The 23,629-nt window shown below is 37.5% G+C and overlaps 1 protein-coding gene across 1 annotated transcript in view; it reads left to right on the top strand.

The window, feature by feature from the left end:
- PLS1 (plastin 1) overlaps positions 1 to 23,629 on the top strand; it is a 43,010-nt gene that overhangs the window by 8,798 nt on the left and 10,583 nt on the right. The window contains exons 2-10 of the mRNA XM_041475819.1: positions 11,332 to 11,439; positions 13,934 to 14,097; positions 15,261 to 15,390; positions 17,057 to 17,189; positions 18,122 to 18,203; positions 19,560 to 19,725; positions 19,821 to 19,963; positions 21,050 to 21,145; positions 22,407 to 22,602. Of these exons, the coding sequence (XP_041331753.1) occupies positions 11,370 to 11,439; positions 13,934 to 14,097; positions 15,261 to 15,390; positions 17,057 to 17,189; positions 18,122 to 18,203; positions 19,560 to 19,725; positions 19,821 to 19,963; positions 21,050 to 21,145; positions 22,407 to 22,602 (1,180 nt within the window). The 5' untranslated portion in view covers positions 11,332 to 11,369. The remainder of the gene's footprint in view (positions 1 to 11,331; positions 11,440 to 13,933; positions 14,098 to 15,260; positions 15,391 to 17,056; positions 17,190 to 18,121; positions 18,204 to 19,559; positions 19,726 to 19,820; positions 19,964 to 21,049; positions 21,146 to 22,406; positions 22,603 to 23,629) is intronic.

The raw sequence follows: 23,629 nt of genomic DNA, 5'->3' as shown, positions 1-23,629 counted from the left end.
ATCCTCAGCACTTGGGCAAACATAGCTCCTTAAAGCTATGAGCTGGCAGACAGGTAGCTCTTGGGCATCTGTGGCTCTGCAGGGACTGGCTTTGAAATGCTGCCAGTTGCTTTGGCCATGTATTGTGCAGGACCCTCCTTTTCCCTCTAGCTGGACCAATGCAAAAAGAAACCCAAAAATAGCCTATGAATTTTCCATGACAGAAAATCCTGGCTTGCTTGCAGTATAGTAGCTGATCAGTCTAATCTAATAATCTTTTGAACCATGTGGAGCTGAAGGAGGCATTAGTGGGTGTCAGAAGGCCATACTGCCTTCTGATAATTAAAGAAAACTGGAAAATATTCTCGCACCACACATCTATTCAGTACTAACTGCAATTAGCCAGAGTATGGAGAATATGTGGCTGTAAATTCAACTGCTAAGGGCAGAATGAATGCATTTCTGTTGTTACTCTTAATGATATTCACGTGATTAACGTCTGGGGTGACCTTAAAACTAAGTTCATTAGTCAGAGTTTAGCCTGTGTGTCTCTGCTGGAGTTTTACTATTTGTAGCAAGCTGAGGTTTCCTGCTTCAGCTACCAAGGAACAGGCACAGGGCAGGATAAGGGCAGTTTTGTGCAGTGTTTGATTTGTGCTGTTTAACACCTCCCTCCTCTTCTGCCTCCTAGGCTGTTTGTTCGGGGGGGGGGGGCTTTGCTCATAGTTCTGCTCTTTTCAACTGCTAAGGGCAGAATGAATGCATTTCTGTTGTTACTCTTAATGATATTCACGTGATTAACGTCTGGGGTGACCTTAAAACTAAGTTCATTAGTCAGAGTTTAGCCTGTGTGTCTCTGCTGGAGTTTTACTATTTGTAGCAAGCTGAGGTTTCCTGCTTCAGCTACCAAGGAACAGGCACAGGGCAGGATAAGGGCAGTTTTGTGCAGTGTTTGATTTGTGCTGTTTAACACCTCCCTCCTCTTCTGCCTCCTAGGCTGTTTCTTCGGGGGGAGCTTTGCTCATAGTTCTGCTCTCTCAGTTACGTGGTAACTAAATGTTACCTTCATGCTCAGAGAAGAGAAAAATGGTTCATAATGTTCTAGTTGGCTTAAGAAAAAGATCCTTTTCGGAAGTTATGAATGGCATAGAGGGCTAAAGCCAATTCCTCAGCAAAAAATAGGGAATACAGTATGTCTTGCCTCTCAAGTGGCACCGAACCTGGAAGAAACAGAGGCTTGGGACAAATACTGACAGCCTTGCAAAAGATCAGTGACATTGTAACAGATTAAACAGTGGAAGGTGAGTACGCTTTGATCGGAGTAGGCAGAATGCAAAATCCAGCAAAGTCAAAAACTGTGAAGCTCGTAATTAAATTGTAATTTGGCACAGTTGGTGGGGTTGAGAAAATACACAAGAGTCTGTTTAATTCTAAAACAAATTTCAAGTCTTTCCAGTTACTGCAAAGCAGGGCTTAAAAAGTTAATCTGATAATAATGGGAAGTATTTGAAAACAGAAGACAGGTGTTATTCCATATTTCATGGGGCTTTTAGTTGCTTAGGGTCTAATTTGTAGGTTTTTTTGGAAAAGTTGTTTTTGTAATCCAGACTATTGCTCCTCATTAGCTTTTCTGTTTAGTAATTAACTAGCAGTGCTATAGTTTATTAAGGAAGTAAAAGAATAATTAAAGCATAAACTTTGACCTATGAATCTTATTTCAGAGTACTGGGATACCCAAAAAGTCCTACTGTCAAATGAGGGTGCTGTCAACACATGAACTCTGAGTATGAGGTTTTTATTTATACAGATATTTCAATAAGAATTTCAGGATGTTTTCCAACTCAAATGTCCTTTAAAAATAATGCAGCTTGTATTTGTCATGGTAGTTGCATGCTAACAAAAGCATGCAACTACCTAGATGTTCCTGAACCTAGACAGCAAAAGAAAGAGATTAAGTATCATTTACTGGTGTGTCTTTTAGCTCTCTTTTGCTGTTGTAAACTTGATATGTAATGTCAGCCTAGGCACAAAAGAGTGACTTGAGGATGGAGTTCCTGAATGAACTTGCTTTTAGTAGTGTAGCCTTTCCATTTATATTTTAGTGTAGTTTGCTCTAATGGAATGCCACAGAGACACCAAGCTTGGATTTAAAAAATAATTCTATTCTTCAGAGTAGTTACTGGTAATAAAAGGGGTTTTATGAATAAACTCATCAAATTTTCTCTTTGTTATTGGTACTCTTTCCTTCTAACATGTATTTGCATGCTGAAACTGCTAGCACGCTTTGACCTTTGTAGGAATAAGTTTTTCCACAATTCCTGTGTATGGCTGCTGTAGTTGTGGTTCAGCCTGTATTTTTTCCTTGCTTTTGGTCTCAGCATCTGAGGTAGAAGCTTCCAGTGTTAATTGGAAAGCCTGATCCTTGCTAACTGTGGCCCTCCAGAGACAGGGCATTTTCCTGGTCACTGTGGGTGCATTCAGAAGTGATGCACAAGCAAAGATATTCATATGGGGACAAGGTCGGTGAGGTAAGGGAAGCCTTTGGAACAGGAGGAGCAGGAAAGGTGCTTGGTGGGAGCTTGAACAATTCTCCAGGAAGGAGGGTCTGGCACATTTGTGTCCAGAGAAGCTAAATGATGAGTCAGCATGGGACACAGGTTTCAGTATAGTAAACTGATGTTTGGAGAGTATCAAATTGGAGAAGGCAAATGATATTGATGGTGAGAAGAGATAAGAATATGTCAGGTAAATTAAACAATACATGATATTGATTGAATCTTCTGTTCAATGCTCAGTCAAGTGCTTCCTGGAGCAGCGTAAACATTTTGATGTTTACACATGTAAAGAAGTTTATTCTACCAATTCACCTTAATTCTAACTGTTACTTCCCTGCTAATTAATTTGAATGTAGTTCTGCAATCAGGAATTGCTTAAATACATTGCCATGTGTGAAATGGAAAAGCAGGAGTTTTGCTTTCAGAACAGTGCCTTTAAATGTTTATGTTCAAAACTCCAACTTCACATTCTTGGATAAAAAGATGAGATGGTGGGGTTGCTTCACTTCTGTTAGCATTATTTTTGTGGGTTATGGTGGGCAGTTTAAGTAGTGTTCTTGAGCTAAGAAAAACCTGTTAATGACTAACAAGAGTGAAGCTTTTCATTGGAAATAGAGGTGACTTTAATGGCAAGTAGAAGTGGAGCCGGTGGTAACTATATATAGTCATATATCAGAAACACAGAGATGAAAATGGATCTGTCAAGTGTAATCCACACAGCAGAAATGGGCAGCAAGTTTTATACCAGGACTTGTGAATTTCCTTTGTAAGGACTAGTTTTAACTGTGTCAGTAAAAAGTAAAAAATATTCTAGACTCTGGACAATAAGGTGGAAGCAAAGCAGCACTAAAATTATTTACATTAGGAAGGTTAGAAGCACACCCACAAAGGACACATGTACTACAATCCCAGTTTCTACAAATGTACATTTTCCAATAGGCTTCAGGAGATACATGTTATACAGCTGAACAAATGGAAGGTGTTCTGTTTTGCTGAACAAATGGAAGGTGTTCTGTGTGATCTCATGTCTCCCAAGGGAATTCCCTAGTCCCACTTCTCACAGTTTTTGCCCACTGTTTCCTGTCTTTGTGTTGCAATTGTGTGTCATTAACAGCATGTAGATTTTGTTGCTGGATGCAATACTTCCTTATTGTTAAATCAAAATATTATTATGTCTATGACATTGTGCTAAGTTATGAACTACGAAACTGAGGCACGGGGCGTTTACACTAACGCTTGTGTTTCCATGGCAGCACCAAACAAGAACTGCTTCTGTCTCTCTTGGAAGGAGATTTGCAATTGCATTGCACTTATTTATTTCCCAAGTTTTTCATTACTTTATATGTGGCATGATTATTAGAGATTCTGAAAATCTGTAAATCCAGCTGACTTCAGTTGAAGCTGTTGAAATACAATTGAAAAACTTGTTCTTAATAACCATGGTACCTTTGCTGTGGTAATAAGGAAGATGTCCTCTACCTGAATGCCACAATAACTAATCTCCTTTAGGCCAGCTGTGAGGCTTGATAGGATGTTCCAGAGCTGAGCTGCTTTGGGTTGGTGGCACACCTTCTGAGCTTCTGATGTCATCCAGGCATTTCACGTTGTGTTTCCAAGCTGTCTGCCTACCAAGTCATAGGCTCAAACTTCTTGAAACAGACCTAACAGGACCATCCTTTTCTACTGTAGAATGTAGTAACGCTATTCTTGTTTATTCTATTTCATAAGCTGCTTTTATTCACAATGAATTCTGAAAACACTTTTTAGTGGAAACAGTCTTATTAGTGGGTAGTTGGTATGTTTATATTAAAAATTCTTATCCCTTTTGTGTTCTTTTTCTTGACTAAATATTTGTGTTGTTGAGGAATGAAAACCATGAAAGATGCTGAGATAGCATAAAAGGTAATTAAGATTTATGGCTAGAGTGTACTCAGGTTCTTCCTACGCATCCATTTTCCTTATGTCAGTACTTCTTCTGACATAGTTTGGATACCATCTACACGCTGTTATTGAACGTTCACCAAGTTGCTGTCCACTTTTATTATGGCTGTCCATAATAAAAATGAGAGCAAGTGCCACTTTGGCAGATTCACTGTATCCAACTTTTAATTTGGGTCAGAGTTTTTTTAATCTAACCATGTTAAAAATTCTGTAGGGAAACTTTGGTTTTGTCCCTTATTTTGCTGTTGTAATATGGCACACATTTATTATTTTGTATTGTATACTTTGATTCTGTAGTCCATAATTTATTGGAAACGCAATATATTTAAATTATATTAAAAATGAAGATTTTTAAGATACTGAATCTTGACATTTTCATCACAGAATACATAAATCTTATCTCAAAAGGAGAATGATTTTGCTTCAGATTAAGGGGTACATTGTTTTTGTTGACAGTTTTATCTTGTTTTCTGAAAAACAGAAGTGTTGTGTCTTATCAAGAGATGTGTGAGAAAAATCTTGTTTCTGTACTGATTTGCCTGGTGTTTTCAAGTCCTAAAGAAAAGCTGCTTGTTGCATGGAAGCAGCTTTGTTTATGTACTTGCCTGGAAATGGTTTCCTATCAGGTACGGAGCCCTGGACGCACTGTATTACAGAAATAAAAAATTTAACTCCTTTGCTGCTCTGTTACTTGCAGAAGTGATCTAACCATAACTACTAATATTAAGAATGACAGTATTCATAAACATCAGAAAATATAATTAGAGTGTAGTAACTTGTGTGTACAGCTCTTCAGGGCTGGTGTTATTGACTTGGGTCACCTCAATGTCCCAGTTTCACAGAGAATGTTACTGTTTCAGATTTGCTCTTCACAATATTCACAGCTCTGTGCTGGAAGCAGGCGAAGCTTGTATAAATATTAAAAAAAATAACTAATTAACCAAAGCAGAATGGGTCACATGTGATCTGAGATAATTCAATTGGGCAAATTCAGCCCAAAATGTTAGTGTAGCTAGACTGTAAAGAGGTTAGGTTTCAGAATGTTTCATGAAAGGTTCTTCCATGAACTCAGTATGCAACAGCCTTTTTTCAAAATTACTTGCCTACAAGTGGTATAGGCATAGGTAAGGTTTCTGTTGATATGTTTTGTTTGGAGTGCTGAATGCAACAACACAAAGCACAGGCAGTTTGAGATCCTCTTGAATGATGCATGCAAAGGAAACTGCGTGAAACTGATACTGTTGATAAATTTGCATGGCTAGTCTGTATGCTTAGCAGCCAAAGGAAGCTGGAGGCATTTTGTTTGGATGAAAAGGTATCTCACTGAGGTGAGCTTTTATCTGCCTTATAAGAGAGTTGCTTGTAATCCTGACCTGAGCCTCATGAAATTATTCTGTACTTACACCACAGTAAGTGAACTCAGAGCAGGCCCATGACCAGTCTAATAATTAAATGTCTCAGCTTGTTTTACTACTTATTCATCCAGGTTTATCTTAAAGGCATAGAGGAAATGTTGATTCTGTTACTGACCATAGTTACTGTACTATGTTGAATGAATTCCCATGGAGTGAGTAATTAATTTCAGTGTACATCTAGTCCTCCTTTCATGAGATACCTGTTTTGTGGACACAGAATTTATCACTGTGGCTGATTTGATAGCCTTGATTTAGCAAAGGTCAGTGAAGTTATTTAATTTTTTACCTCTTAAATTGTACCTTGTTCACTGTGTAATGTAGTTCCTAAAAGACTGACAAAAATTCCATGGGTCATTGGTTTATATGTTGAATATTGGTTTATATAGTTCTTCATTGTTATCTTTTAACTTCTAGCAATGAAATACTTTTGATCATCATAAATATATCCAGTCATGTTTATAAGCCTGGGCTGAGAAATACAATCTCTGAGTGTTCCAGGTTATAAAGCTTCAGACTGACTCTATCATATTGGAAGAACTTTACTCTTCATACTCCTCTGCTAATAGCTGTCATCGATATCATAATTGTACCCCATCTCTTCTTTCAAAAATTAGCCATATGCTTGCAAAACCTTTATTTTTATATATATGTATATGTACATACACAGATATATGTATGTATATAGCTAATTACTTTGACCTTTTGGTGCTCTCTTTGCTGCATTTGGAGTGGATCTATTTTTTTATCTTTTTTCTTTATAAAGCCCTGTGCTTGTCAGTCTACAGGTGTGTTAGATTAGTTCTTTCTGAGAGCTGGCCACACCTGGGATACTGTGTCCAGTTTTGATTTCTGCCACAAATAAAGATGTGGGCAGGCTGGAGGGGGTCCAGAGAAGGGCCACAGAGATCATCAGAGGACTGGAAGCTGCTGCAGGAGGAAAGGCTGAGAGAACAGGGTTTGTTCAGCCTTGAGAAAAGAAGGTGTAGGAGAGACCTTATCACCATGGCCCAGTATTTAAAGGCTGGTTACTCCCTTTTTAAAGAAGTCATATGGAAAAGAGGAGGGGTAATATCTACAGGTTGTTCCTGGGGACACTCCAATTGGTCAGAAGACAATTTTTTACAAAGAGGAACAGCCATTGGAATAATCTCCCCAGGGTAGTGGTGCATTCCCCAACATTGGACATTTCTAAGATTTGGCTGGGCAGGCTGCTGGACCATCTTGTCTAGAGAGGAGAGTGCTTTTGCCAAGAAAGGTTGGACTGGCTGATTCTTGCGGTGCCTCCCAACCTGGCATTCTGTGACTGTGTTCCACAATGAAGGCTTCTTTCACTTTGCATACAGTGCAGTTCTTTCCTAATGATGTCTCCTGCAGCCTTACTAGTGATACAGGAAAGATAAGTTATCTTTCCATATCCTATGCCAGGGCCAACAACAATAAAATTATAAAGTCACTGAACTCTAGTGATTATTCATTTGTCATAAAGATTGAGATTTATCACAGTGAGGTAAAAACTTACCTTTTCTTAATTTAATTAAGATTAATCACCACTGCTGTTTTATTACAGACCACCAGTGCAAAACCTAAAACAATTTGTGCTTTCAGTTGTCCCCTAATCATCTTTTTATTTGAAGGACAAGAATAATCTTGGCATAAATAAAAAGTTATTTCAGTCTAAGATGAATTGGGGTGGGGAAACCAAAAAATAAACAGAACAAACAAACATGGGTAGTTTTAGCTTCTTGATAAACATCCAAAACCTCTGTGTGTGTGTGTGTTCATATCAAGCTAACATTCTGTATGTTAGTTCCATTGCACAAATCTTTATTATATGTGGGTATTTCCAGTAATTTTTAATTAGCATATCCCCTTACCTTACTGTCTAAAGGGAATATGTGATGCATATTCTTGTTTTAAAGTTTCTTTTGTGCGTCTTATACCTTACAATGCATTATTTTCTCACTGAGACTGGACAGAACTCCTAGTTTACTCTGGTGACAGATTAAAAGACACTAATAGTGCTTGAAAGCTATCCTGTTCTCATCACATTGACTTAGAGTCCTGGATAACTAACACAGGAATACTACAGGTTAAACTGTATTTTGGGGGGATTTTTTCCCATTATAATCTGTAGCAGATTCAAAGCCAAATAAGAGGAGAATTTTCATGTTTTGTAATTATAGATAGTACATAGTAATAACCAGCTGGTTGTTGACATAAAAGCACAACCTGTATATGCAAATGATGCTCTTGGCTGTAATTAGGGACAAGAGCTTTAAGAATGATGCAGCAATAGGCAGTATTTGCAGCAGGGATGGAGGAGGTGTGTCCCTGATGCAGACAAAAAGAACTGCAACAAAAGAAAATAAGCTCTCGAGTCAGCATTCTAAACTCCATTGTCACTGCAGTAGCAGCTGCGTGTGGAAATGAGGCAAATAGAATTTGAAATGAAGAACTGGAAAAGAAATTGCCACTTGCCTGCATGGATGGAGACAACTATTGGGCCTGATTGCCAATTAACTGATCTGTTTTTTCTGACAGCTTTGATAACAGGTCAAAAATGTGGCAGGAGTTCTCTTTCACCTACTTACTTCATCCTTTGTGGTTGCTCAGCCATAGATACTCCTCTGCACACAAAGAAACACCACAATGGTACCAACAGTAGTTTGGTTTGTATCTGTCTTATGTTGGATGTGGATGATTTCCAGCAGAGTTCAGTGAATTATCTTTAGGTTGAAAAAGACTTCCAGGCATAGAAAACAGGCTAGGACTACATAAATATTATCAGTTCATACTAAGCATATTTTTAAGGACTAAAAAAAGAATCAAGGGTACTTCGTTCAGCATTAAAACAGTGTTTGTACCTACTCTGTCCTGCAGCAGCAGGAAATGTTTTATTGTAGGTGGAGACTGCAGAAAATCTAAGTGTCATGTGAACGCCCTCAGAGTACAGAGAAATGTTCTCTGGAAATGAATATACCTTTGAGCAGGTAGTCATAGTTCCAAGACCCAGATACCTTTGGGGGCTAAATCTTGTCAGAATTGCCTGTGCCCTGAGTCATGTTGGGTGGTGATGAGCCTGGGTGTGCAAGGTATTTATTAGTTTAGATAGAAGGTCCCTGTTTGTGGACTGGAATTGTCTGTAATGTCTGACTAGTTAAGGTGTTGTCTCTGAATGTTCAAACTCTGTCTCTCCTGTATGCCTGAACCATGATTGCAGCACTTCTGCCATTTAATTGACCAGATAATTTACCCTGTCAGGATATCATAGGCTATTTAAGGCTGTCTCTTCAGAGCAGTTATTAGCTTTCTTTTTCTGCTTCATTCAAGAACAGATGTTTCTACTGTGTAACTGAAATAATCAACGTCTTTGGAAATCAAAGATTGCTGTTTTATGAAATAGAACATGATGGAAAATCTGAATTATTAATTATAAAAGGGCAGGAGTGAAACTAATTTTATGCAACTTGGCAGAAATTTATAAGATCTGAGTCATGATAATGGTAAATAGTTAACAACTTTAATGGTGTTGTCTTTTATACTTGCGTAGCTAAATATTTCACTTATGCTTTGTCATGTCATTTCTGTATTTCAGAGGAGTGTCATCTGTTTGGTTTTTGTTTGGTTTTTTTTTTTTAGATTTGGAGCTGTTTAAATTTCCTTAGTAATTTGCATTTAAATGTTTTCATTTTTTCACCAATTTTTCCACAGTTCATTATTTCTTTAATTGCCATATCAGGTTCCCGGTGAAGGTACTTGCAGAAATATCTGTGTGAAGGGTTATTTTTTTCTGAATATATATTTTAATTTTTTTTCCTTTTGATTATGGACACTGGTACATGCTATTAGTAAGCTTAGCAAAACGGGTAAGAAGGATTTTAGTACTTAAATAAGATCTAGTGACATGAAGGAAAAAGACTTAACTTGCCACCCACACTCAAGGCCATATCCTGTGTGACCCACAGGAGCAGTCCCAGTAAAGACACAGAAAATACTAACCCAAGTAAAGTAGACAAAGTCTATTTAAAACAACCCACTGTTGTTTAAGAGCTCTGTTCATATAGCACCATGGAAGAAAAATTTTCCACAAAAGGTGGGGAAGTAAAAGTACAGTCTTTCCTGAGGGCATCCAGCATGATTCATGCTAAAACAGATAGTTGAAGTCAGATTTCCTCTTCTAGAGTCTTGTCCGATGGGTAACATCCTGTTCTGCTGGTATGCACATTTTTTGGGGAAGAAGCAGCTGCATTTAGCAGACCAGAATATATTTATTGTGAGCTTAGTCATTCCAGGAATATATTTTTTCTTGCTCTAAAGCAAAAGCACTAAACCTGAAGAAAACTTGGGCAAGTTGAAAACAACTTTGGAAATAAGAACAACAATGAAACAATTTAGAACAACAATGAAAATATATATGTGAGGTGGATTTTTGCCACTTTTGGCTTATATAGTAAAAGCAAAGATGAAACTTGGACGTTTAGGACAGGCACAGCCCCTCCTGTAGCAGCCTGTGCTCTCTCTCTGTCTCCAGCCAGGTGCTGCTCAGAGTTTAGTGCAGGCAGGGTTGTGCTGCCCTGGGCTTGCCTTGTGTGTGCCAGTGGCACTGCATGGTGGAAAATGGCAAATGCAAATATAAACTTGGGTGTGGAGACAACTGCATGTGGCTTCTTTACAAAGCTGCACTTAGTACCAATAAATCTGAATCATCCTGTTGTAGTAAAGCTTTGATAAGAGGCAAAATCTTTCATGGGAGTTTATCAACCCCTGTGAAGCTGCCTTCAGTTTTGTTCTGCTTTTCTAAGAGATCAGTAGAGAAAGGTTCCCACTGAGACTCCAGTCTTTGCTCAGTAAAACCCTTCATTCAGCTCTTTGGCAGTGTTAGGAGATAGCAGGGTGTCAGAAGAGTGGTAGATTTCAGGTGGTGGTACCTCCTGGAGTTGTGGAAAGATTCCCTGGTGTTCACCGAGGGATTGTAGGTAGGTACTTGGAAGTGTCCCACTGAGGTTTATGTGGTGTAAATGTTGGAGTGCTCAGTGCTTTGCAGGGCTAGATCCCAGCACTAAGCACTGCTTGGCAGTGATGCTGCATCTCACTTAGAAATTAATGTTTCCAAAAATTGTTTCTTGAAGTGTGAGGAGATTTTAATGCTGTAAAACCACTCAAGCAGTGGAGGTAGGTTGTTGTCCAGGGCTTATTCTATGGAAATGAAAACATCAAATGTATGTAGACAGGTGCTGCTATTGTGAATTTTCACTCACTATTGCAGTGAAAAGAATTGCTAGGTATCTGATGTACTTTAAAGTGTTGTTTGTAATGTTTTAAGTGTGTCAGGCCTGGACATGTCATTCAGGTCTGATACCTCATCTTGAATAGATCAGTAACTTATATGTGTCTGGAATTACAGCCTGCCTTATATCTTACCTGTTTATTGTTATTATTAGGTATTAGCAATTGAGGACAACACTTCTGCTGTCTGAAGATGGAGAACAACATAACTACTATCTCTCGTGAGGAGCTTGAAGAACTACGAGAAGCATTTGGCAAAATAGGTATGTTTTAAATAAGGGAGTCATAAGGATGCCATTAACACTGCAAAACTGTTTAGGATTTGTGGAAGAAATCTTTACAGATCACTTGGTTTTGATAGGGCTGTGTTTTCCCTCTGTATTGCCAGTAATATCTAAAAAAATATAAAAAGAATGTTTACATAGAGCCCCTTACTTTCACTGGAACTACGTGTGTTAATTTCTTTCAACTTCAGCACTGAAAACAGACATGTTTTCTTGCAGGGTGGCAGCATTTTATGGGTTATTGTTATGTATTGCTACATAATGGGTCTCAAAATTCAGGTTTCTGAACTCCTTAATTTGGAAAAAGTTTTGATTAAACTTCAGGTGTTATATATATTCACGTTAGATTACTGACACTTGGTTTTTGCTTTACTTGAATGCTTTGGTGAACTAATAATTTCATTTATTCAATCAGATCTTATGTTTTAAGAGAACTAAACTTAGAGCTTGTTTTATCTTTAGTTAATATGATCAGCTTTGTTATGCCAGTGTTAATAAATAACTGTACAGTTCTGTATGCTTGACAGGATGTTTACAGATTAATCAGATCACACAGAAAGTGTAAGAAATTATATAGCAGCTAACCCTTTTTTCCAGATTGCACTGCTGTTGTGAATGTTCATGTCTGCTTTATTTATTTACTGCCATTCTGAGGGGTGATGTGTAACTTGTGCAGCTCAGGAAATCAAACAACCATGCTTGTAATCAGTCATGATGGGGGAAACAGGATCATTTTAGGCAAGAACTCTTAAATATTAGGAGTCTTTACTTGGTAAAGAAACTATTGGGAAGCTGTATGTTAGAGATTTGGAAGACTGTGAGTAGTATGGAGAAGTGAAGAGGGAATTATTCAGGTTCTGCCAATAAAGGTATCATGTGATACCCAGTCCAGAGTCAGGAAGATTAAAACAAAAAGAAATAACTTTACAATAAATAATAGAGCAGTGAACCCATTGACTCAGGATGTTGTTAAGACCAAACAAAGAGTAGAAGTTCTAAAGGGAGTAAGATACATCCATGGAAGATAATTCATGAGTTGCTGTTAAACAATCATCAGGACATGTATAGCTCAAGTAGTTTATATCCTGCAGGTGCTGGAATGACAGACCAAGGAGAAGAGCACTATGTACATGTATCAGCCTACTAAGAGGTGTTAGCATAAGTAGAAACTCACTGGTGTTGTCTGACAGCTTTTCTATATGTTTGGTTTTCACCATCTGTATTCCTTCTTTTTCTCCATTCTCTGCCTGCATCTTTTCATATTTCTGCTTGAAGAATTGTCTGTACTGCTCCTACTCACTGAAGAGCATTTTTTTCCTTATGCTTTCTGTAAAACATAAAAATTAAGCATCATTAGTTTAATTTTTTTCACATTTCTAATGTCTTTATGGATAAAGTACTTGCAGCTAAATTGGTAAACTGAGAGAAGGCATTTATTTAACTTTCAGCTTGTCATCATGGAAACTTACCCTCAGTGAAAGATGAACCTAGAGAAATAAAATAGCTGGTAATCTGAGTGAGCTCATGAGCATGTCCTCTGATGGTTAGACCATCCCTGTTATTGTGTATGGTCTTACATGTCTGCAAGCCAGTGGATGAATTAATGCATGTGCAGACATCAAGGTTGTGTATTGATTTGTGAACTTCTGATAGTATCAAAACCACAAATTATTTTTTTTACCCTGCTTTTTTTAGCCTTTTGTCTGCAGTGAAGTGTGGCTGTCTTATGAAGGTATACAGAAGCTACATAGTGTAGTATGGATTACAAAAAAAAAATTACTGTATAGTAATTAATTATGGCTGGAGATGAAAGCATGTTTCTCTGCTTGCCCTTCTGTAATGAGATGCGTTCATCCACTCTGGTGTTATTGACTGAGTTCTGATAATAGATGCAATATGAAAAGATGTTCTTAACTAGTAAATGAAAAATAACCCCAAAAGTGGGAGCACCTTGACAAGTCAGAAAAGTGGCCACATCATCTGCTTGTGTTTCTGATTCATTGTTATAGTCTCTTAAATTTCTTACAAATATATCATTTATAGAGCTCTTCTAATCACAACATGCATCAGATTTGAACTTACTGATTGCAAATGGTTTAATATCACAGTAAGCATGTATGAATTGATGTCCCTTTGACTTGAATGTTTATAGATAAGTTTGTTTTGGAGTCTTAAAAAAAAGAAGAAAATCTTGAACTTCATTATTTGCAAATTTGCAGTCTTGTTCTGTCTGTGCTCTGGGATCATAAGAGTTCCTGAGAAAGCATATAACAAGATGGCACAAGTCCTAGACAGTTGTGCCTCTAATCCACAAGCATTCCTTCATACTTACTTATCTATATCAGAGAAAGAAACACTCATCTCCTAGAACTGTATTTATCATGCTTCATTTATTCTTAACAGTTGCCATACCTGAGTACATGAATATGCATGAGTCTACATAAGTATAACAACTTGTGCCTTCCTTCTACAGATATTGACAACAGTGGGTATGTCAGTGACTACGAGCTTCAGGACCTGTTTAAAGAAGCAAGTCTGCCCTTGCCTGGTTACAAAGTCCGGGAGATTGTAGAAAAAATCATTTTAGTGACAGATAGCAACAAGGATGGGAAAATCAACTTTGAAGAATTTGTCTCTGTAAGACCTTCCCTTTGGATGTTTCTCTACTGTTTGATATCTATTGCAAATTAAGTTCTACAACTAAATGCTATTTTTATATATAACTATTATTTTGTGTTTTCTGTGACAACCTAGAATATCATATATAGCTATTTTCTAATTTTTATCTTTCACACTCCTGTTTAATTTAATGGTTCTGATTTCAGCAGCATGTGAAAGAATAGTAGTTGCAATCAGTCTCGTTTTCTGTTTCCTCCAAGAAGAGGGGAAGGACTACATATTGCAGGAACTGTTGGGTCAGCCCTCACTCTGACAAAAGAGCAGACAACTGGATATCAGCCTCTGAATGCTCTTAGTAGTGTTTCAGTATGCTTAATCTCTATACTAATGGCTGGTTATTACTGGGAGTGAGGTACAAGTTTTCACTGAGCAGATTTCAAAGCTTTAGTCTTTTCTAATGAGAATCACTCACTGGTGCATTTTAAAAGAAACAAGAACTTAGCAGGCTGTTGGTTTGTGGGTGTTTGGGGATGATGGTGTTTTGCTTTGAAGTTAGAGTACTGCTGCTAATTGCAGAAGGTTGCTTGTTGAATTAGGTATTGAGCTCTCTTTTTGAGATTCTAAACGTGCAAGTATTTGCTTCCAGGTATTAACTGTGTCTTATACTTCATTGTCAGTCTGAGACCTCTGCAGTATTTGGGCAAACCTAAGACATACTAATATATCCAATGTGGTTTACATTGCAGGCAGGTGGAAAATGGTATTAGCTTGATAAAGAAAGGGCATGTTTAACTGTCATGTCATAACCTTTTATGTGCAAAGAATGTGGGTAAATAAGTGGGAAAAATACACTATCATCATCAAAAATGTGTGTATCTTTAGTTGTGTTCTTCAGTTTACCAAAATATCAGTGGAAAAATTGTGTAGATATTTGTATGTCTATATTTTTAGACAGCATGGCTTAATAGAGGTATTCACTATGAAATAATATGTTAGATATCCAGGATAGATACAGATATTCAAACAGTAATTCTTTCTTTTTAGAACAGAAGTCAATATAAAGAAATATCAAAGAAATTCAGTCAGATTAACTACTGACTCTAGACTACTTAAATGAGTTAACATTTATTTGAAGGTACAATCAATCACAAAATGCTTTCTGGTTTTTTTTTTAATTTCAGATAATTCAGGAATTGAAAAGCAAAGATGTTAGCAAATCTTTCCGAAAATCAATAAACAAAAAGCAAGGTATTACAGCAATTGGAGGAACATCAGCAATATCTAGTGAGGGGACACAGCACTCTTATTCAGGTAAGAAATAATTAAACATGGGCAAATTTTCTGTGGGGGAAGACTCTTTGAATTTGCACTACAGATAAAACAGAGCCTAAGTGGAAACTGTTGGCAATAAAAGCAAATTAACACAGCAAAAGCCTGTGGAGATAGACCCGGTAAGTGTGGGTGATAGTTTATTTACTCTGTTCAGTTGTTGCTTAGTTTCCCTCTTAGTTGCGCTTGGAGGCAAGCTGGGCATCTGTGTGAGAGCAAAAGAGGAAAACAAGCACTGACGTCTTGTTGGGGAGGAAAGAGCCCTTTTGGCATACTTCTAGTAAAGCTAGTCAAGTCTTTGCCTTCATTATATGCTAATTATATGCTTATTCCTATATTCAGATTAAAAAAATGAATGAATCCTCATTTTCATTTCTACAGTGTTAGCTAACATGAACTAAAACCTCAGTAACAAACCACCACATATCCTTTCTGGATGGACTGCCCTCCTCAGCTGTCTCTGCCATTATGGATTGTTCACTCATACATGGTTTTTGCATAGACTGTCTCACACTGAAGAAGCTGCTTTTAATATTTGATCTGTTTCTTTCTACCTCCCCCTGCTGCATGTAATTTAAGTTGGTAATTGTGCCTAATTGCATTGCAGCTCCTGGCCAGAGTGTGAGCCACCTTCTGGGATCATATTGCAATCAGCAATATTGCAACTTTTTTGATTGACTTAAATCTAGAATTTGTGTCATTCCAGATTGTGTTAAGGTTCTGTATATGAGGAAGATTTACTTTGATTAACCAATGGTGGCAATATCCTCTCTTTCAGTAGGATTCCAGCACCAGCTATACCTGGTGCATCCTTAAAGCAGGGGATATGCTCCATCCCAAAGGATGCCTGTATGGCATCAGACGTGATTCTTTAGATGCAGTTTTATTTTTGGAGGGGAGAAACAAACCCCACTAGAGCCGAGTTCACCTGGCCTGGCCTCACCCAGAATCTCATTGATGATAAGGTGAAGTGTGCTCTAGAGTTTCACATTGTTTCCCATTGATAGTGAAAGAAGTGTGGTGAGTCAGGTGCTCTTGAGGTGAGGTGAATGCCATCTGTACTGTTTGGGAATTTGGATACTGAGACTTGATTGACTGGTATCCAAATAAGCTTTCTTAGATATGTAGTAATAAATTATGCACGGAATATGAAAGAGAATTTAAAACTGAGGTATTAAACTTCTTAAGTTTCTCAAAGTTAAAGACAACTCAGCAGTTCAGATCAGTCTCAAAAGGCTGCCAGTCTCTGAAGTCCAGCAGAAGGCTGAATGAAACACTGCATTTTAAACAAACAGTGCATGTAGTGAGATGTTGCATATTTCAGATGAGGCATTTTCCCCTCTTCTTTGTAATTGCTGAGAAACCAAGTTTGAAGTCAGCCTTGAGGACACCTTCTCTAAGATGTTCCTATGATATTCATGTTATCCTTCAGAAAATCACCAGATACTTAGAGGGTGCAATGGGAGAAAGGTCAATCTGTACTTACCATTTTTTTTGTTCTGTCTCATTGGTCTGATTTTTTTAAAAACTGACCTCTGTGAAATTAAAGGGTTTTGTTGCAGATGAACCTCTTTGGCCCAAGTATGCTGTTGCTAGTATGTGTTCTGGAAATGGTATTTTTTTATTTTAATGTTGTCTTTCTTTTCAGAGGAAGAAAAAGTTGCTTTTGTTAATTGGATAAATAAAGCCCTACAAGATGACCCAGACTGTAAGCACCTCCTACCCATGAACCCATCAGATGCCAGTCTGTTTAAATCCCTTGCAGATGGCATCCTTCTTTGGTGAGTCCAAGGCTATGAGAAAGAAAATAAATTAATCTCAAAGGTTAAATGCTGATCACAGTGGCATGAATTAGAAAACTTTAGACAGGCTTTAACATCAAGACCCCACTCTTAAATATTTCAATCTGGGTGAAAGGTGGGGAAAATCTGTTTGTAGAAATGTGATTTTTAGTGTATTTTCTATGCGACTGTGCACATGTTACAGAAGCAGTTTTCCACTCAGACCCATAATTATACATGCTAGATATGTGCAGGCTGTTTATAAAGGAGATAATTAAACAGTTCATAAATTCATTACTTGAAATAATTTAAAAACTTGACTATTAAAATATTTTTTAAAGTTACTAATTATAGTCATTAAATCATCGGGTATCACGAACAGAGATCTGAATTAAATCCATGGCAAAACAGAGAGCATATAGTAGGTCCCTTGACTTCAGTCTGCTGTAACTTTCTAGTTAAAGTGGATTACTAGTGCTTACTCACACACCATGGTAACAAGGGATTAGCTGTTAGTATTGATGTGAATTAGTCTTTGAGATCCACGTAGAGACAAAGTACTACAGAAATGCAGTGCAGAAATACACTGATTATACTACAGTTTTTCACTAGAGACCATTTAAGTTACTTTGGTTTACAGTTTTAAACTCAGGAACTTTCTTTGGCAAGTATAGATATGATCTATATAGATGACATCTATATGATATCATCTAATATGATTAATTATAAAAGGAAGGTGCAATATATTATCTGGGGCATTCTGAACGAATGTGCAGTTATGTAAAGGGGGAGAGGAGATTCAGACTATGGTTTGGTTTTTTTTAATCTTGTCAGAAATGTTTGCAGCTAGTTGAGTGTTAGTAGTTTATAACCAAATAATATATTTTCTGAGAAATGGAAGTTTGAATAAACTCTTGACTTTTCTTTCTTAGCAAAATGATCAACTTTTCACAACCAGATACAATTGATGAAAGGGCTATTAATAAGAAAAAACTCACTCCTTTCACTGTTTCTGTAAGTACTGCACGGATAGCAACTTGCCATAAATGAAAAAGTAAAATATTTTTCTGTTTTAATGGCAGTTCTCCTGGTGGAGGAAAAAATATTTAAAAATCATATGTAATTAAAAATCCTGAAGCATGAGATTGTATTTTCTAATAAACTCTATTGTATTCTCCTATTTCTTAGATGATTTACGGAAAAACTAGTTGTTTCTTGTTTTCTCTAATTCTTTCCCTATTAGTTATTTTTGTTTTGCCTTACTGAGTACCTGAAGAAAATAATTTTAGACTTTGAGTGGATGGCCAGGTTGTATTTTAGCCATGCAGAAAGTATCTGCATGGCTGTATATTCTGTAGTAGGATGATGGACTTTCTATACTGGAGAGTAGCTTTGACAGAGGGTCAGGAGATCTATTTTAATTGTGTATGAAGTCATGGAAAAGTTTGACAGAAACAGTTTTTAAGAATTGAGTTTGGGTTTAAGAAAACAGGTCTGGAATGGGAAGTAGATCCATAAGTTACTGACCCAATGAGAAAAAACTGCTGATACAAACCTCAGTTACATGGCAGACTTCATTTTAGGCAGTGATGTTAAAATATGAAAAGTTAAACCACACTCTGTTCTAAATCCTCTAAAACCACGCTATGTTCTAAATCCTCCACGTGGGTTTTGTAATTGCTACTCATTTCAAAAAGATTTGTTCAGCAGAGATGATAGTGCATGTGTTTAGGTTGCCTCTGTAGATAGTGAAATATGACACAAGAAAATAGTAGCACTGAGAGCTGCCAGCTATTTTTTCTTGGAATCTTTGTCAATATCTCTGGCAATCACTAGCTTTACTTTGAGTGTCAGGGTTTTGAATTGTCTTGATTATCTTAGGCTCTTCTTTCAATTATAGTTTAACAAGTGCTTGAATAACGTGTAAGATTTAAGATGGGATGACAGTGATGTCAGTAGTGCCCTGCACAGGACTCCATGCAGGAATTCCATATGAACATGTTTTTCAGGATCAAACCTCTGATATTTACACAAATCAATGCAATGCATATGCAATGCATGCTGGGCAGAATTGTTTAATTTGTGTAACTGATACTTAGGAATTGCAAAAAATATTTTGATTAAAGTATTTCTCAGTAATCCCAGCTGCAGAAGGAGGCCCACAATTTTTCGGTGGGTCCGTATTAAACACTGTCATTGTTTTCATTAAATTTTGGTAATATGCAAGGTAGTTCACAAAAAAACCTCCAGAGTGCAGTTTTCCATTGGAAGCCATTGAACTAATGCATTATTTCTTCTGAAGTTTAATATGAACAATTTTACTAAAATATACAATCTCCCAAATTTGTTAAATTATGATATTCCCAATAGGAAAACCTAAACCTGGCTCTGAACTCAGCATCTGCCATTGGCTGCACGGTTGTCAATATTGGATCACAAGATTTGCAAGAAGGAAAACCACACTTGGTATTAGGACTCTTGTGGCAGATCATTAAAGTTGGCCTTTTTGCTGATATTGAGATCTCCAGAAATGAAGGTAAGAGTAATGCCAGGTATAGCAATGCCAGCCACTTGGAATTAGCTCAGATCACAATAGCAGTGATTTCAGCTTTCTTTCAAACTTGCTTTTAGCTCTTATTGCCTTGCTAAATGAAGGGGAAGAGCTGGATGAGTTAATGAAGCTTTCCCCAGAAGACCTCTTGCTGCGCTGGGTGAATTACCATCTGGCCAATGCAGGGTGGCAGAAAATCAGTAACTTCAGCCAAGACATTAAGGTAGGTAGTTATTTCTTCTCATAATCGAACACAGTGGTATTAAAACACACAGTGCATAGAAAAATGTTGTCAGAGCAGAAGAATTTATATACAATAGTAATCTGCTTTATCTGACTGCAGGTTTATCCTGCATTTTTCAACATTGAAAGAGCATTATTTTGATCTCTTCTATCCTATCTAGTTGCTCATCCCCTGCATTATCATATTACAGTGCAAAGTGAACATTTCCAACAAGCTGATAGTCAGGGAAGTTCTAATGTTGTTCGATGGCTATTATTTGGGATAATTTTAGGATAATTTGGGATAAATTGCACCACCTTACCACCTTCCTAGCTGCCTAATAACTGCCAGTCACTGTTTGCTGGTGTGTCAGCTGACTGCCATGGGGGCTGAAATATTCCTTGGGGCAGGTGGCAGAGCTCCATAATTCTCTCTTCAGTCATTCTGCAAAGGCAGGCAGAGCATTGTAGTAGCCCAGTTGAGGAGAGAACACAGCAACTTTTTAAAACTGAAAGCAAAGGAGGAAGATTCCCTTAAAGTGATTAGACCTCCTTTCATTGGAGAAAACCATGTCCTTAATTTTAAGCAAGTTACATCTTTTCAAATGCTACCAAGAAGGCTGTTATTAAAGCAGACTGTAACTAGGGTTTTATATGAAAACTGCTACTATGGTAAAAAAATTTTATGGTGTTTAAGAGAAGTAGTAAATACTTCTAGAACTAGAAGGGGTTTATTTTTTCTTCTAGTTTGTTACTGCAAAATTGATCCTTTTTGTGGGTGACCACATAAATTTGCCCTGAATATCTTAATTACAAGTCTAGTTAATGTTCAGCAGAATAAATTTAACTAGCATTGTCCAGAATAATTAACAGATATTCCTTTTCTCTGTCATCTGGCTAAGTAAGTTCTGTGTGAAACAGGGTAGTAAAATGGCTGTATGACCTCATCCATATTCACTGAAATTAGGGGGCTGTATATTTGACTCCTATGGCTTCTGGATTGTACTATTAGAATAAGAAATGTCTAGGAAAGGCAACATACTTGCTTCTTTTTAAAAAAAAATTATTATTACACTGTTTGTTTTAGGATTCAAGAGCATACTACCATCTATTAAATCAGATTGCACCCAAAGGAGATGACCTGGAACAATTGCCCATTAAAATTGACTTTACAGGATTTCATGTAAGTATCCAGAAATGTAAAAATAGACTGGAATTATCTGAGATCTCTGTGTATGTATCCAACATTCTGGTTACCAGGTTATCCCTGAATCCTCTTCTGTTTCCTAACGTGTGCAAGAACTCAGCCAGATTCCTCAGTGTTACAAAAGCTTAAATGAGAAGAAACTTAAGTTCTACAGTGCTGCTGAAACAGGATAATGCATCCTGCAGTCAAAAGTTTGGAGCTATGTTTCACTAGGAGTAGTGTATATTGATTTTCAATTGGGTCATCCAACATGAATATTACAACATCCTGCTCAGTTCTCCTGTTCTGGAATTCAGACAAGAAAAAAGAATAGACTTCACAAACCATTGTTCCTTCCTCTAACCAAATAGCATTTAGAAATAACATGTGAGCCCTTCCAATAACCAGCAGCAAAATGTGGCCTCCATCAAGCTTTAAGTTGTAAAGGGACAGAAGGTCTAAAACCAGCCTACACTGATGTGGAAACACTTGTCTAAGCTGCTTCATAATGCCTGTTGGAAGGATTATTCTGGGAGTGCATTTGCTACAAAGTTGAACTGTGTGCCTGAGATACCTATATATCAATCAGAATCTACAGTAGAATCTCACTATTCATTATAATCATGAAACCCATGTGCAAGATTATTTTCTTACATGCTTTAGTTCTCTTAAATTCCTTGTTTGCTTTGTTTGTTCTTGTTTGGGATTTTTTGAGAGTGAGAAAGAATATAAAATTTTTTCCATGTAATTTCCTACAGTTCATATGATAACATTTTGTAATGAACCAGTATATTACTAATAAAGACTAATGAACAAAACATAGGTTGCCAACTTATGATGCTTATGAGAAAAAAAAATATTAAAAGGACAGCAAGTTGGAAGCATTCAAACTATTACTGACAGTTGGCATCATCTGGAATTTCTTGAGAATATCAGTTTAAAGCAGTGATGGTGAACCTTTGGTACATGTAGGAGGGTATGCAATAAGGGGATCAACAGCCTAGAAATGTAAATAGAATCTCTACACTCCTGGCTGCAGTTCCTGTGATTCATGAGGAATGCTGTGCTGACAGCCACAGAAGTGAAGGACAGTAGAATGCAGAGGGGAATTGTCATGGGCTGTAAGAACTAGCTCAGGCATTGGCAGAATGAGGGAGGAACTGACATGGGTCATTTAAAGATTTCTCTACCTGATGATTCAGTAAAATCTGCTACTAGATTTAACTGTAAATTAACTTCTATTTGTTTTTCTTTTTAGGATAAAAATGACTTGAGGAGGGCTGAATACATGCTCCAACAGGCAGATAAATTGGGCTGCAGACAGTTTGTAACTCCAGCTGATGTGGTTGCAGGCAACCCTAAGCTCAATTTGGCATTTGTTGCAAATCTCTTTAACACATATCCAGCCCTGCACAAGCCTGATAATTCATCTTATGATCTCAATTTATTAGAAGGTACTCAACTTTCTAACCATATGGAAGAGAAGAATATTAGTGATTTCTACTTAGGTATTCCTTCTAGGTTGTGATGTAGGATCCCTGTGTGCTGGTGCCTGTGTTTACTTAGTAGCAGCCAATATAAGCCTTAGTAGAAAACCCCAGTAGTGTATATTGTTCACCTGTGTTAGCCTGACCAAATTGTCATTCCTGAATAACCTTCTGTCATCCATTTGCAGGAGCAGAAACTGTCCTCCTACTTTCCTTTCCGTTTCCCGTGCTTCTTTCTGTGCCATTTATATTTGAGCTGATGTACAAATTCTAGCTTTTCTTTGAAGTGCTATATTATGCAACTGTAATAGTCTTTAAAAGTATTTTTCACATAGTGCATTTATATATATGTGTGTATGTTTGTTGCCTTTTAAAGTAGGAAATTTGTTTTTTTTTTAAAGGCTTCTGTATCAGCAGCCTATATTAATCTATTGCATCAACAGCCTGCATAGATCCTGTCATAGCAGGGAATTTGGCCTTTAACTGTATGGTTCAGGTTTCTAATGCCAGAGACAAAGGGATAATTGGTAACAATCTTTGGCTGTTGCCCTTGCTGTGGACCAGCTAATCTAGGATAATGGAATGGCTCCTGCCAGTGTATTTCACAGTTGTTCACTGATCTCAAAGGAGTGTGAGAATCAGGGGTGCTGCACTCGGGAGAATCATCAGCAATGTTCACATAGTCCTCTGCACTGCCTTCTCGTGCCTTCCTCTTACTGTTCCTATCAGGTTTCCTTTCCATCTAGGTGAGTCCATCTTCCTTTGCTCCTTTGCTCCTGTTTTTTCATGATTTGTCTGTGCTGCTGCATCCCTGTGTCACAAATCTTCAGACCATTCCTGTTTCAGGCTTCTTGCTCTTCTAGCTTCAGCTGGGTGCCAGCTGTGATGTGGTAGAGGTTGTAGAGCACAGGACATTGTCTTCCCTTTTCAGCTGTGATATCCCCAGTCACTGCAGTCCCTGCTGGCCAGGACTGAAGGAAATGTCTGAAATGAC

This window comes from Pyrgilauda ruficollis, unplaced genomic scaffold, assembly GCF_017590135.1.
Source record: "Pyrgilauda ruficollis isolate IOZ18807 unplaced genomic scaffold, ASM1759013v1 scaffold36, whole genome shotgun sequence".
Lineage (NCBI taxonomy): Eukaryota > Metazoa > Chordata > Aves > Passeriformes > Passeridae > Pyrgilauda > Pyrgilauda ruficollis.
Note: the sequence above shows the minus strand (reverse complement) of the source record. Positions and strands in the feature narration are given on the sequence as shown.